The sequence below is a fragment of the Amphiprion ocellaris genome, chromosome 14 (assembly GCF_022539595.1).
Source record: "Amphiprion ocellaris isolate individual 3 ecotype Okinawa chromosome 14, ASM2253959v1, whole genome shotgun sequence".
Lineage (NCBI taxonomy): Eukaryota > Metazoa > Chordata > Actinopteri > Pomacentridae > Amphiprion > Amphiprion ocellaris.
The window spans coordinates 14,315,994-14,332,445 of NC_072779.1; the positions used below are offsets into that span (position 1 = coordinate 14,315,994).

At 41.4% G+C, this 16,452-nt stretch overlaps 1 protein-coding gene across 4 annotated transcripts in view; it reads right to left on the reverse strand.

The window, feature by feature from the left end:
• The window catches only part of lrch2 (leucine-rich repeats and calponin homology (CH) domain containing 2), a 45,791-nt gene that overhangs the window by 20,751 nt on the left and 8,588 nt on the right, over positions 1-16,452 (reverse strand). For all 4 annotated transcript variants that reach the window (XM_055017024.1, XM_055017023.1, XM_055017022.1 and 1 more), the window contains 10 exons: positions 10,889-11,033; positions 10,524-10,650; positions 10,327-10,432; positions 8,318-8,454; positions 7,983-8,113; positions 7,738-7,825; positions 6,262-6,358; positions 6,040-6,137; positions 5,788-5,855; positions 3,488-3,592 (listed from right to left, as the gene is read on the reverse strand). In XM_055017024.1, the coding sequence (XP_054872999.1) occupies positions 3,488-3,592; positions 5,788-5,855; positions 6,040-6,137; positions 6,262-6,358; positions 7,738-7,825; positions 7,983-8,113; positions 8,318-8,454; positions 10,327-10,432; positions 10,524-10,650; positions 10,889-10,911 (980 nt within the window). In that variant the 5' untranslated portion in view covers positions 10,912-11,033. The remainder of the gene's footprint in view (positions 1-3,487; positions 3,593-5,787; positions 5,856-6,039; positions 6,138-6,261; positions 6,359-7,737; positions 7,826-7,982; positions 8,114-8,317; positions 8,455-10,326; positions 10,433-10,523; positions 10,651-10,888; positions 11,034-16,452) is intronic.

Genomic DNA, 16,452 nt, shown 5'->3' on the forward strand with positions numbered 1-16,452 from the left:
TTTCTTGATAACCAAAAATCACTTAAGTTCTTACATCAATAGCTATGGCACTGTGCTGCCAAAACCAGTGCTTTTAGGCATTCCATGTTTTGTTTTCTCTCCGTTTTAGTCACATGATACAGACAGGAGTTAGTACTTGATCGCATAGCCATTGTTTTTGATGACTGCAGCCATGCGTCTTGGCATGCTCTCCACCAGCTTCTGACATTGTTCTGCTGTCACAGCTTCCCATTCCTGTTGCACAAATTCAAATAAATTTGCTTTGTCTTTGGGCTTGTGGTTCTTCATTTTGTTTGATGATTTTCCACAGATTTTCAGTTGGATTTAGATCTGGTGATTGAGCAGGTCAAAGAAAGAGTTTTCCAGCTGATGGAAGAAGACTGTTTTCAAGAGTAGCCCTGTACATGACCTGGTTTATTCGCCCTTCACACAATTACATTTGCCCTGTTCCACCCATACTGAAACAACCCCAGATCGTCATTGATCCACCCCCATGTTTTAATGTAAGGGCAAGACAGTCTGGCTTGTAGGCTTCTCCAGGCTTCCTCCTAACCAGTAAGTTGGCTGAGTGGGCATCAACTGAAAATTGGATTCATCACTGAAGAGAACCTTATCAATCATCAACAGTCCAATCCTTGTGATCCCTAGCAAAGAGTAACCAGCTTTCCTCTGCCTTTCATTGATGAAGGGCTTCCTCTGTGCCCTGTGTGACTTCAGACCAGCTTCAAGAAGTCAGTTTCCAACTGTCCTTGCAGAACAAGTCACATTTCTCCACAGTGCCCACTCATTTTTAAGGTCCCTAGAGGTCTGACAATGATTCCTGACACAGGAACGGATGAGTGACGGTCATCTGGTGGGTAGAAAGACGTTTCCTGCCACGACCAGCTAGCAATTTGGTAGCACCATGTTGGGCTTGTTTTTTCTTGGTGCAATGAATGACTGTCTTGGAGATCTTCAGTTTTTTCACTATCTGTCTCTCACTCATGCCCATTCCAGCAGTGCCATGATGGCTGCCTTTGTGGCTTCACATAATTCTTTAGTTTTAGGCATTATGTGAGAACTGACAACTTCTGAGTTGTACTACGGCTTAAATGTAAGCAGGAAACCACTCCTGGCCTTTGCATGTGCAGTGCTGCTGATGACATGAAATGACCTCTTATATACCCCAGGAATACAATTAAGCTGACGCATGTCAAATAGGAGATAAAGTATTTTAAAATCAGCTGCATTTTTTGTCATGTTCATTGTATTGTTCGAGTAATTTACCTTTAGTGGTACCAGGCATTAAAATAAACAAGAAATTAAAGAAAACAAGGGTGGTCTAATGGTTTTTTCCACGTCTGTAAAATGGCTAAACCTAATAGGATGTCACCATACAGTAACTGCATTATCTCTAAGTGGAACAGTAAGTATGTGCCCCTATTTAAAGGGAGTGCCAATGGTTAAACAGGCCCTCTACTAGGTGCTCAATGCAACAAAAGTCAATACACCTTTCACTCCTGAGATTCTTACTTTCACCGGTGTCCACAAGTTTCTGTATACATGTTATGAGTCCGTGTTTTTCAGCTGCTCTTTGCTGCAGGGATTGTCTTGCTAAACCTTTCTCTTTTCACTTTTGTCTTCCTTTGATTTTCACTTTGGCAGTGCGTTTCGTAATGTTGACATAATGGAAAATTCCTCTTGCCTCTGCCGTGCTTCTGCAGAATGGGAGTCATCTTGTCAGTCACTATTATATCAACATACACTGATTAAGCCATCTACTAATGCCATCCTCCCATGACATTGTGCACTCACAGAGCCCCATTTCATCACACTCCCACCTCTGTGCTTCACTGCTGGGACTGAACATTCACTGTGGTAGCCTTCGCCAGGTTAATGTCAAACAAGATGGATTCCATTTAACCCGAACAAATTAATCTTGGTCCTGGCTGACCAAAGGATGTGCTCTTTTTTCTTGTAGCAAAATCTAATCTTGCGATTTTGTGTCCAAAGTGTCCATTTTTTCTGAGGCACAGTCCATAAAGGTTAACGTTATACAATGTCCTTTGCAATGTATTAACTGCCACAAAGATTAAAATTAAAGTCAAATTTCCTTCGACAACCTCGGTGTTAAAGTCAGAAGCGCTTGCTCGTCGCATTGATTAGTGGTACTGTGGCTCATTCTATACCTCCTGAGTATTGCTGCAACTGTGTATTGACTTGTCATTGGCCACTGATCTTCCTGTATCCTGTTCAATTTTTGTGAAATCTCACAAATAAATTATTAAGATAATCCAGCACTTCTTCTTCATGTGTAGCCACAATGCAGGCATGCAGATGGAGACAATCAATAGGTCCAAAACTGACAAAGCTCTGGCGTTCATAGATTGTCTTATAACCATACATGCAGCTAAGTTAACCCTCCTGTTAGGTTCGTTTCTCAGGAACAGCAGTGACCTTCCTAGGCATGTTTAATCATCCAAAAGTGCCAGAAAACAAAAAAATCCCAATAAACATCGTTAAAATCTCATTATTAAGTCCATTACTAATCAATTCAATCAATATTTAGTGCAGTGGTGTTCTTTATGTCTCACAGATCATGGTTCAATCAGGATAATTGATTTATTTTTCATATAAAATGCATGGTAAATATTTTTTTAAATGCACACTGGAGTGACGTACACATAGAATACAGTAGTTTTACATGACATTGATTTTTTTCAGAATTTTATTTAATATTTTGAATTTTTTTTTCTTTTTAAGGAGTGATATTGATAGATTAACACAAACACAGAATATTGTCAGACTTATCAGTTCAATTATTACTTTTTTTCTTATTTTTTAATGGGTTAAATGCAATTAATAACTGAAAAACTGTCCCAGGGTTTAAGGATGTGACCCAATTTTCATTTTATATCTTGATAACACTTATTAAGCCAAGCAGAAGAAGTTTCATACCGAAAAAGTATTTTTAATAATTTTTTTTGTAGATTTGTTTTTACTTTAAAATGGGTCAATTTGACCCGCAACATAACAGGAGGGTTAATTGAAAATTGCACTCAATTTAGTTTCAGTAATCACAGGTTTTCTAATCTGCGTGTCAGTGATTGCAGGTGTGTTCACTTCTGTTGCGCTGAGTTTCTACATTGGTTCCTGTATTTTCAATATAGTCTTTCTAAAGTATTTGTTTTTGATTGTTCACGAGAAAATATCCTACTTTTAACTTAGAAATGTATAAATATTGAGAGGCGATATGTAGATGATACTACACAAGAATGCGCTCATTTGTATTGTGTACTGTCAGTGTATTGTGCCTGTGTGGCCAAAAAAAACGAAGAAATATAGGATTAACAGAAAAATGTAAGTTGTTGACCTGACCATGCATGAATATGCATGTTATATGATGGAGAGTAAGGAGAAAGTAAGAGAGGATAGAGGTTGATTTAAGCAGTGCAGCAAACAAAGATGGTTGTTATGTTGCTGGGCGACAAGTTAATCCCACACAAACCTGTTCTGCTGCTCCTGCTGCAAAAGCTGAACAGCGATCTTCCTCAGATCCAGCACTTCTTTCAGTTCATCATCCTCTTCCTCAACTAGCTGCTCCTTATCAGAACTGGGAAAAGTTGAAGATCAAAGCTGTTACAATCAGAAACTGTTCATTCATAATCAGCATTCTAACTAGTTTAAACATTAAATCAAACACAATCCTTTCCAGATTCATTCATATTATATTTTATATGATTGTTCTAGCTTTTATATTATATCTTATATTGTTTATACACTATATTGCCAAAAGTATTCGCTCACCCATCCAAATAATCAGAATTAGGTGTTCCAATCACTTCCATGGCCACAGGTGTATAAAATCAAGCACCTAGGCATGCAGACTGCTTTTACAAACATTTGTGAAAGAATGGGTGGCTCTCAGGAGCTCAGTGAATTCCAGCGTGGAACTGTGATAGGATGCCACCTGTGCAACAAATCCAGTGGTGACATTTCCTCGCTCCTAAATATTCCACAGTCAACTGTCAGCTGTATTATAAGAAAGTGGAAGTGTGTGGGAATGACAGCAACTCAGCCACCAAGTGGTAGGACACGTAAACTGACGGAGTGGGGTCAGCGGATGCTGAGGTGCATAGTGCCAAGAGGTGGCCAACTTTCTGCAGAGTCAATCACTACAGACCTTCAAACTTCATGTGGCCTTGAAATTAGCTCAAGAACAGTGCTTCAGCAGAGAGCTTCATGGAATGGGTTTCCATGGCCAAGCAGCTGCATCCAAGCCATACATCACCAAGTGCAATGCAAAGCGTGGGATGCAGTGGTGTAAAGCAGCCACCACTGGACTCTAGAGCAGTGGAGACGCCTTCTCTGGAGTGACCAATCACGCTTCTCCATCTGGCAATCTGATGGACGAGTCTGGGTTTGGCGGTTGTCAGGAGAACGATACTTGTCAGACTGCATTGTGCCAAGTGTAAAGTTTGGTGGAGGGGGGATTATGGTGTGGGGTTGTTTTTCAGGAGCTGGGCTTGGCCCCTTACTTCCAGTGAAAGGAACTCTGAATGCTTCAGCATACCAAGACATTTTGGACAATTCCATGCTCCCAACTTTGTGGGAACAGTTTGGAGCTGGCCCCTTCCTCTTCCAACATGACTGTGCACCAGTGCACAAAGCAAGGTCCATAAAGACATGGATGACAGAGTCTGGTGTGGATGAACTTGACTGGCCTGCACAGAGTCCTGACCTCAACCCGATAGAACACCTTTGGGATGAATTAGAGCGGAGACTGAGAGCCAGACCTTCTGGTCCAACATCAGTGTGTGACCTCACAAATGCGCTTCTGGAAGAATGGTCAAAAATTCCCATAAACACACTCCTAAACCTTGTGGACAGCCTTCCCAGAAGAGCTGAAGCTGTTATAGCTGCAAAGGGTGGACCGACGTCATATTGAACCCTATGGATTAGGAATGGGATGTCACTTACGTTCATATGAGTCAAGGCAGGTGAGCGAATACTTCTGGCAATATAGTGTACTTCTGTGAACCTTTCAAACCTCACTGTGAAATATTGTATTTTTTTTGTAGTGTAATGCACAGCTGGATATCTGAATATCCTACGGGATTAATAAAGTATATTTTGATTTGATTTCGCAAAGATTACAAATAGCAAAAAAATGCACAGCCTTTTTGGCATAGCCATGCAATTAAATTATGTAAACTAAACTCATGACCACATGATTTTTCATGTGATGCAATATACAAGAAGTCAGGGCTGTTTCCAGTACACGATTTCTAAATCATTTAAAGTTGTTTTACAGACTACTGATGACTATATCTTTTTGAAGAAACTGCTAAAATTGCTACCAGATTTTCCCACATTTACGTAAAAAAAAACAGACCGGTTTCTCAATCAGAGCAGCTGGTGCAGAGATCTGTTTTCATCCCAATGTACACCTTATTTGCAGAAGTTTATTTATAGAAAATCTTTTCTTATATCCTTCATAATTCATTTGTAATTAGGGTGATTTAAAAAAAATAGAATTAGGAATATACAGAGAAATATCAATCTCAAAATATTTCAATCAAGGTGTAAAAAGAGCAGCTGCACCACACTCCTGTGCATGTTGGTGTTTTAAATAAGTTAATCTTGTTCAGGTTTAATGACAACTGGTTAACAAGTCCATAACATACTACAAGCCCAAGTGACTCCTTAAAATGTGCAATCAGAAAACTCCAGAGATTTAACCTTGATAGATGACGATCTTTGCACAAGCATGATTTGTGTGCACTTTGCTTTGAAGAAAAAACTCACCCTGACTCCTCTTTCCAGCAGTCTTTATCTTTGCTTTGGTGAGACATGTTAAGAACTTTTTCCAGTTCCTGAAACACATCCAGACACACCATGTCAGGGACCAGAAATCCGTCTTCTTCTCCAGGGATCATCCGTTGAGCTCCCATATTTTTCTTGTTTTTTGTTTTCACCCATTTCCCAAGTCTTTTAAAACAATAAAACTACGCAGGTATGATGGGAAAATACCGTTACAACAGATTGACAGATTCATACCTTTATACAAGACACATGACTGCTTTGCTGCCCATCACACTCTGACAGAGCAGGATCCTCATCGGGGTTGGGCTCTATAAAGTCATAGAGATCCTGATCTGATAGAGGGAGGAAGCATCCGCGTTCATCACATAAACTGTCACATTTTAGGCACTTCATTCAACAACCCCGTGTCTCTGTTATTGCTTTCAAAGGGAATGTGTGATACTTATTTTCGGTAACCTTTGCAAGAATCCATTTTGGAGAGGAGTGAGAGGGCATCAGCCCGGGCTGTCTCTGAAACCTGAGAGTGCAGGCTGACTGTGTCGTCATCTGAAGGCTGCAGGAGAAAGAAAAACCATTAAGTTTGGGTTAAATTCATGTATGTATCGCATTTTAGTACCACTGTTTAGGTATTTAAATGGCATTGTTTTCACATTTTAAATTAAACTTCAAATGAACGGCACTGCATGAAGTTTCACCTGATTCACCCTCTATTTAATCTGTGCTTTTCTCATTTTGTGGTAAAAATACTCATTTATCCTTATGTATTAATAACTATATAGTGTCTGTGAGTGCTTTCATTTACACCACCAATACTGTATTTGAGTTATAGTTGTAGCTCTAAGCGTCAAGCCAGACATACATCTAAAACAGAGACATTTCTTAGGTATAAATCCTACAATATATTGGTCCCTAATGTTATTCTTCTGACAAGAAAAATGAAGTATGTTGCAATTTTTTGGCTCAGTTGCAGAATCAAGGCTACTTGAGTTCAAGAAAGGGGCGGATTCTCAATGACAGGTCTTAAGCTGTAAATTTCCTTTACAATGTTCATTGTCAGTTTACACAGGGAGAACAAAAGGCTTCACTGTTTTTGTGGCAGAGCCGACAGGTTCTCATTAACAGTTGGTAAAAACCCCAAAAATAAACAACACCGAAGGAGTCTTGCTTGGAATTGAATGATCCAGACAGTCTTGGAAAGTAGCCAAGGCACTCCGTCTTCAAGTATCTTCAAGTTACTCAAGAAGAAATGCCTTGTTTGTCTGCCCTATTTAATACCAAGCAAGAGAACCTGGATCTTATTTTTTTTGGATTATAACCTCTTTTGGCATTCCAGACTCAGTTATGCTCCATCTGTCACCCACATAGTGTTTCCCACCTCAGACATTCACCCCTGATCGACCACCTGCCTGCTCATTTGCTTCCCATTACACACACCATCCCGGGCCCATTCGACATTCACTTCTTGCCAGATTGTTGCAAATACCTATTCAGTCATTGCTTAGTCTAGTCTGCCTGCCTTTTCTTGTGATCCTTAGCCAGTTTTTTTTTTCTTTTTCATTTTTAATCACTGACTGCCTGATTTGTTCCCTGTGGACTGGCTTGCTGTAGCTGCCGTCTGTAAGGTAGAATTTTAACCTAGTAAATCATGTTTCATCTTCTCCAGCATTGTCTGCGGAGTCGCAATGTGAGTGCAATTGCATTTTCGTTCATTAGATTTATTGTACTCAACAGCACACAGGCCAAAAAAAATATCTGCTGGCTATTAGCTACAACGTAATACTGCTTAATGATAGGGTGGCAGGAGGAAAACTCTACAGATTTACATCAGTGTACCTCAAAATGTTCCATTGCTGGTGAGCAGTGCATGACAACATGCTCATCATGTAGAGCACTGACAATACCATCAGTTAGTGCTGTGTGTTTGAGTCTAACCTCTGTTGTAGAGAGCCTCTTGTCACCATTGTCACTACCAATTCCAGAGTCAGGCCCGTGGTTCTTACTGGGATAAAAATCTTCCATGCTGGAATAATGGAAAGCAATGTTATAAAGACACCACTTGTGCAATATATATAAATTAATAAACTATGAATGCATGTAGATGTGGTACATGAACATAAAGATGCAGAATGTAGAAAATGTCATTAAGTTGAAACAAAACCCAGTAAATGTGTCTGTACCTATCTGTAAGCGGCTGTGGAAGGCAGCGTTTGCCGAGGGAAGGGAGGTCCAGTGTGTCTGGTTTCTTGTCCATTCTACACGCCTGGATGTTCAGATACTTGAATATGTGTACTTTGCCCTTGAGACATATCTGAAGCACACAAACGGACAAAAGGTGTCTCTAGAGTCTGAGCTGCTGTAACCGCCACAGAGAGAAATGTGTTCATTCATCCACCAGATGGTGCAACTGTACCAGGTTTATTAGAGCATTTTCAAGAACACAGACAAAATTTACAAATCCTGTTCTGCATGTTTGATGCCACACAGAGGCGAAGACACAACGATGAAGCGGTACCTGTGCGGGTGGAGACTGCATAGGATTGTTGTCGAGGATGATGTGCTGCAGCTGCCTGAGTTTCCTGTAGGCCGGAGGAATCTCTGTGATCTTATTGCAGGAGAAGTCAAGTCGGATGAGGGGCAGATCAGCCAACTCTGAAAGCAAAGATAAGTATTAAGTGACAGTTTTGTTGTGCACCACTTCATTTAAACAATATCGATCATGCTGTATGTTTTGTTATACCATAGAAACTGAGCTAGGTCCATATTGGTCTTATTTCCAGGCTGATCTTTAGTGTTGTTTGTTTTTACATCTGCTTTCATTTCTTCCTCCCCTTTACCTTCATTGAGGCAGATGACTGCCATGCCTGAGCCCAGTTTTGCTGCAGGTTTCTTCCTCATGCAATTTTTCTCACTGTTGCCAAAGTGTTGCTCAAAGGGAATCTTCAGATTTGCTGGGCTTCTCTCTATCATATAATCTAGTTAGGTTTTCACTTTACTATTTAAATGCCTTGAGATTACTTCTGTTGTGAATTGATGCTATATAAATACAGCTGAACTGAATTTATATGCAGTGACATGATCTTTTAAAGGTGAACTCCAGAGGTTTACTGTTGCAGTTCTATGAATTTTAGGAACTGGGAAAAACCTTGATGCCTCAGATATGCTGATACATCCTGACTTTATTTTGTCCCTAGTGTGGGGAAGGCTCCAGAAACATTACAGTTCCCATAATACAACTTGACAGCATCTTTACAGTACATTCTCCTTGCCTGGTGATATTCTCACATCTTCCAACCTCTTTGTCATTGAGATTTTCCATTAAAAATGTGTAGCCTGCAAGGGCAACTCATATGGCTGTGAAATATTTTGGAACCAAACTTTAATTCAAATGCATGCAGGGAGTAAGAAGAGGTATCTGCAACTGCCTTTATTTCTACTTAACAATGGAGTTCAACCTTCAGATTACATAAGTTAAAAATGTACTGTTCATTTCACATAAACTGATAACCCTAACAGTTTTAGAAAACCTACACAGCAAAGACTGCATGGTTTGTTGTGTTATAGGTAATCAAGAGTGGCCTCCAAGATCTTTTGGTTCTGTTGTGTGGCAGCATTGGCTGCTATTAACTGTTCAGCTTCATTCATTTTGGCTGCACAAACGGCAGCAAACACAAAACAAACACTGCAGAGGTTTCTGAAGGCGTATGAAGAAGTTATTTAGGACTACTTCTTCATTCCCTCACAATATGCTTTAGATTCCTTCTGATTCATGTGAAGAGTAGGTGTGTCGGTATAGGATTGTTCCATTGTCAGTTAAGAGAAATACTCTGCAGATACTACAGAAAGGAGAAATGATCTGACACTTCATGAGATGCATTTAGTGGTGGTTACTAATTTTAAAGGCTGATCTTCAACGATATCCAACTGAAACTGTGGCTGGATATAAAGTTCAAACTTCCGCTTCTTCCATGGTGCTTTGGATATGTCTAATTGGTACTATTGAACCTGCAGTGCTTTTATGACAGATGTGTTAAAAACACCCCACAGGAGTTCAGGAATACAGAACCTCACCCAGCACACACACACACACACACACACACACACAGCCACTGCATGTAGTCAGTGTTACACTCATTAAAAACGAATGTGCCACAGCAAGAATCGTAATAACTAAACTATGTACAGTGACAGCTCCGTCATCCCATGGCTGCAGTCATAATCACAGCTACAGTAAGCTCCGTCTGCCATCAGTGAGAGAGACAGAGAAATAGCTCTTTTAGTTTTCTTTCTAAATGCAATGATGCAGATTAGCGGATGGTGTACTGTCTCTCACTACAATCACAACCAACACTGTGTCAGCATAGTGTGGCCAGGGGTCAGAGGAAGAGAAGCTGCTGCAATGTAAAGCAAACATATTGCAAGGTTTGATGGTTCCATAGTGAGAGCACTGCCATGGTTGCCAAAAAATTTTAGGTAAAATCAGACTGAAAGAAAAACAGAGAGCATCATGAGAGACAGACTGACCCTCAGGCAGCATGTGAAGACAATTCTTCCTGATGTTGAGTTCTCGCAAGGCTTGAAGCCTCCCCACCTGAGCTGGCAGCACCTGGATCTCATTACAGCTCACATCCTGCAAGGGGAGACAAAGTGTAGGAAATGGGATTACTCTGGCTGAACAATATTCATAATGTCATGAGCACTGATGCATGCATGCTGCTCACCAGTTCCATCAGCTCTTTGGCCTTGCCAATCTCTTCAGGAATGGACACAAGCTTGTTGTTGCTCACAAGCAGAACTTTGAGGGGAAGGTTGAACAAGTATTTTGGCAAGACTGACAGGAGATTTCGGCTGTAGAGAAAGACAAAGCGTTGACCTATATTTAAAACAGCACAGAGAAGCAAGTAACAGCGAGAATGTGGCAACTGGGAATTGAGTTTCAGCAAAAGAGGAAACGCGTCTCTTTCATGTGAGCATTTTTGCCCTGTTTGTGTACTGAAAGGGGAACAAACATCTCTTGAGAGACATAGAGAGCACACACAAACACTCAGCCACTTTTATTGAATGTGTATAAAGAGCACTGGCTCACCTGATGTCGAGATAAGTCAGCATCTGAAGGTTGATGATGGCTTCTGGGATGCATTTGACGCAGTTGTGGTAGAGGTTGAGGGACTCGAGGGGGGCGAACAGACACACTTCTGGGGGGATTTCTGTGAGACGATTCTTGGACAGATCTGCAAGAAAAAGGGAAGAGAAGCTATGAAATATGTCCACTTTGAACATACAGATGACACGCTGACTACAACCCTTTAAAGTTTGGGAACCGTCCATTATGATTTAAGCATGAGACGCTGGAAAGACTGATCAATACAGTTGCGTGTCAGAGCAGTGGGTAACGTGCCTCCTCATTGAACTCTGGTCTAAGATTACATGAGAGTCTTGGGCTTTGAAGCCTTGAGTGCTACTGCCAGCGTAATATCTATATTTCTAACATCGATCTCACTGGGAGTGGCACAGTAATGGCTTTAGATTTGTGTGAATGAGTGTCAGACTCACATCTCCTGTTTTGTTGAAAGGCAACAGAGAAAAATACAAAAAGAGATCTGGTTTGCTTTTTGTAGATTATGGTGGTAGATTTGCTGTGCCGCCCAACATTTGGGAATAATTTATAAAGAATTCAGTATTTCTATTTCTGAGCTTTATCACTATGACCTATTTTTTAAGCTCAACTTCTATATTGACCCTGAGCTTTACATTTGCTTGTACATGACTGATATATGCATTTTTCCACAAAATAAATGGTAATATATTATTATATAAATGACATATTTGCAATAAAATGTGATTTTTTTGTGCTTTATGGTAGAATAGACCAATTGTTTTCATATATTGCAATTCCTGCTAATGGCTCTGCAAAGCTATATCTGTTAACAGTGGTTTCCAAGCTAAAGGCTAATGCTTGCAGGACAGCATATCATAATGACAAGATGCTAATCTTTTGCAGGTACAATGTTTACCATGTTCACCACCTTAGTTGGCGTGATAATACCTACTGATTAGCATTAAACCCAGTGCAGCTGAAATGAAATGTCATTAGTTTTCTAAGTAGTTCTTAATTAAAGCTATTGAGATTCATCCCGAGGGTTAGATTAATGTCTGTACCAAAGTCCATGTCAGCACATCTGAATTATGTCAAGACATTTCACCTAAGAACCACAAATGTCAACCTCAAGGAGGGGGAAAGGTCAGCATGGTTCATCCTCTGGGTACCATGAACGTATGCACCAAACAGCATGGCAATACAGCCAATAGATGGTGAGATAAGAAATGGCATCTCATATAGCCATATGCCACTTGCATATGTGTCGCTAAAAGCATTCCATCATTTTTATAGACACCGGGATAAAGTAAGCAGCGTCCACACTCTTGTCAAGAAGTAGTTGTTATTTCCAGTAACATGAGGCCGGTATGTCAGATAGAGATCAAGGTGCGGATTTCCTGTCTGTGGAAGTCTGCCTTTAAGAATAATTAAGAATTTGTTTGTGTTAACAATAGCTATGAAACATATTAAAAATTCAATAACTGCAAAAACTATAGCAAAAACTATAGCAGCCTTACAAACATAAACTGAAATTAGCTTCTAATTCAGCTGGTTGGGGGAACCTTCGGGCAAACCACAGACTGTAGGTAACCTATAAAGCAACATTAATAACATTAATACAGCATAGGAACTTTTAGTCTGACCTCCTTTCCCTCTCCTTCCCTCTCTCCCTCTCTCTCGCCGGGTGGAGCTGCCCTTCACAGCTGCCGTTCATTCATAATCATTGTCATCCACAGAACTCCGGGCAGCTGCGGTGAGGCACACCTGATTATCATCCCCACAATAAAAGCCGGTCACACAGTCCACTCCCTGCCAGATCGTAAACTCTGCTGACGCAACCGCCACCCCGGCTGCCCGGTTTTCCCAGTTCTGCTGCACCACCTGCATCTTCCGGATCCCCTGCCTGCTCTGACCGTCCTCCCCCCCTCCTGGAGCTGGATTCTCCTGCCCGCTCTCCGCCGCCTGCCCACAACGCTCCGGACGTTGTCCAGGACCGCTGGCTCCCAGTACCGTCACTCCCTGTTGTGTTAGTTACGTTAGCTCACTCTGCACTTATTAGTTCTCTACCTCACTCCTTCAGTACAATAAATCCACCTTTTACTTCAGCCTCGCTTGTGTGCTCTCAGCTCGGGTTCACCCCTCACGCCTTGACATTCACACGGTTTTAAACCCATTTTGTGCAGGCTATATTTCACATACATTTATTATACACAAAAAATCACTGCACTTTCTCCATCCAGAACACAGCAGACTGGTTCCACAGTTAAAAAAAAAAAAAAAAAAAAAAACTAAAAAAACACGTAAAAATAAAGATACTGTTCAAACCTGAATCTAATTAACAAATAAATATATTCAGATAGAATTGTTTTTAAAAAATGCCATTTTAAATTTGTGCTTTTTTTGTGAAACGTTAAAAAGATCTGCTTCACAGTTTTTCCCATCCAGATCCCATCAGACGAAGTCTAGATCAAAAACCACAACACCCTAGGAGCTATTGCAAAGATGGCTGTTTCTTGCAACAGTTATTGCATTTTTGTACTATTCTGGAAATAAGGAACACATAGACATTCTTGAAATACAATTACATTTTTCAATATGTTGGTTTCATAACATTAAAAGCATGAGATGTAGTTAGTGCAGACCTGACAAAAAAAACCCACCCATGTGCTCTGCTTTACTACTGAAGCCAGTTTGCTGCAGAACCCCAGCCCTGCATTAATCAGCTGAGAGTGAGCGCTTCTATTCTGCAACGAGAATATGAATGTAATCTCTGCTCCAGTCAATGAATATGAGTGCAGCCTTCCATTTGCATCGGCTTCTTATGATAAAATATTTAGGATTCTGGCTCTCTTGGCCAAGAACTTCAAAGTAAAGTAGCACACTCAGGCAGATACTGAGGGCGAAGCTCGTTCCTCAGCTGTCTGTCCTCACTCAGCAATCTCCCATACTGTATATCTGACCATGAGAAACCCTAAAGTATTTTGTAGTTGTGGTGTAAATGCTGTCTTTGACCTCTTCAGATCAAATAGAACTTGAAGTCTAGACTGTACAAATGATGATGAAGGCTACATTGTTCATTATAACAGACAGGATAAATGTGCTCAGTGAATTTCATTTCAATCTGCCCATTCATTTCTAATATACCAAGTGAGGCATTAAGGTTTGGCCTGATAAAGCAGAAGCAGTGCACACATGCATCAAGCTAAATCCTAATATATACCATCAACCACACTCATTCTGACCGTCTACATTTTCTGCACGTCTTAAGATGATGCACAAAACCTGACTTGCGGCACATCATTCCTCAAGGCTGCTGAATCACTCGCACGACCCGAGACAAATCCAAACCAACTTTCCACCTCTTCCTTTCTGTTTTCTGCTAAATAAACCCCAACCCAACACAACTGGAATCCATTTTAACAGGCCTGCACGGGAACCTATGAGAACGAGACTTGTAAAGGCTACGTTGCTATGTATAGATTTCACCTTCAGACACATATCGATTCAGTGGCAGCAAACCGTTGTGTGTGTGTGTGTGTGTGTGTGTGTGAACAATCCTGTCATCTGAATTATCTCTGGGTGACAAGATAATTAGGGACCTATGTGAGGAGCTGCACAGCCCCAGATAAACAGAGAGCTTTCAATTATTCTGTCCCACCTCGCTGAAGTGCATCCTTACTGCACATCCATCCCTTTAACACACACAATTATATGTAGCTCCCACTCTTTATTAAACAATTAAGCTATATGGGCTTAACTGAAAGCAAACACTCACTGACCTGCTTGTTAGGAGCTAAGTGTTATTTTTAGCAGGAAGAATATACATCAGTTTGCTTTTATTCATATATACATTGCTGGAGCCCTTTTCCCTGAGACCAAAGCTGTGTGAGTTCTGTCGCTGCCCTTAAATAAACTTTCATTCCTGACGACCAACAACAGAGCTGACGGGCGTCGTTCGGCAGCTGTGGCCTGAGCTCTGACAAGCAAGCAGAAGTGAGAAGCAGACGATGAGACAGTCAGCAGCACGAAGGGAAAATATGTCAAGAGGTTAAGGGAAACAGAAATTACCACATGGGGAAAAGACCAAAGCGGAGGTCACAGAGTATACTCGCTCTCCATTAAGAGCAAATTCTGCCTTTCCCCGGGGCAGGGGGCCTTGATGCTGTAACCCAGCTGTGTACAGACAATTCCCCCACCTTCCTCCATCCCTCGCTACAGCCTCACAACTGGGGATTCTTCTGTAGCAGCGGAATCATGCGGTGGATGGGAGATGGGGGTGGGTGGAGGCGGTCTTTGTATGCCTGTCCGTCTCCATCCCCCCTTTTTTTTTTCCCTCCTCCAGCCCAGGCCGTGCACCATCTGCAGCCCACAGTGGGTCTCTAATCCACCTGCTGGTCGCCTGGAGCTCCCGCAGGACACGGCCCACCAGGCAGACGAGCACTCCGTCATGGCTCCACTGCGCTGCACCCTCACGCCATATCAGCAATTTATTCATTTATGCTGTTAGCAGAGATGATGCCTGGATATGTCCTCCCATGACACAGCAAACCCTCCACTAGCAGATATCCTGCTGCGATGTGGACCAAATAGTAGACTATGAGTTCTCCGAGTTGCAACAGGATGACAATGATGAGAGGAAATGGTTGTTTTAACGATTTCTATTTTTAAAAAAAATCAACCTGTGACCTTAATACAACGCTGCAAAAACATCACTTATGATGTGCAAGAAATCTCAAGGGAAGAAACTGGAGCAACTAAAATACATAAATCCTTCAGCAGCATCGCCACATGGTACAGCTTAATGAAAACAGGGAAGGAACATGTCAAAAAAAGTGATTAATTGGGGTTAATTAACTGCACACAGCAGCAGACGTGACCAGAGTGTGTGGCTGGCAGGTTCTGGGTGTGGTCTGGAGTGTTGCTGTGGCAGGTAGCTTCTTGGACACAGTGAAAAGCTTTCAGGTTGGTCAGTCATCTAAAGTAGGTGCTCAAAGAGATTCAGGAACTGTGAGCCACACTGGGTGCAAATCACTGGCATACAAATCAGTTTGGGTGGACCCCGCAGACTGTTCTGTGTGAGGTTGGATGTGAGGGATCAGGCAGTCTCTGGATCCTTTTCTCAGCTACTTTGTAGGGGGTTGTCTGTGGGCGCTTGTAATCACAGTCAGCCGCTAATTTGGTTCTTGTCTTGTCCGTGTATTGTATTAACACAGAAGCTACACATCGGATTCCAGATATGATCCGTAAAATAACCCAATTCTACTCCTATCTTTCCAATAATAATTGAAATTGTCTCGAGATGCTGTAGAGAACCCAGAAGCTTGAACCCCCTACGAGGTGAACCCATCTGCCAGGGGCCGGCTGGGTAGAGAGATGGAGGTGGGGGGGAGTGGGAGTGGGAGTGGGAGGAGATACATCTTACACATGCTTCAGCAGTTCATACTCTGCAGCTCCATACAATGACAACACATACAGGCAGATAAATTCATTCACACACAACTGCACTTCAATCATACACAGAATTATAGGCACTTTAGACTTTAAATTTTAAT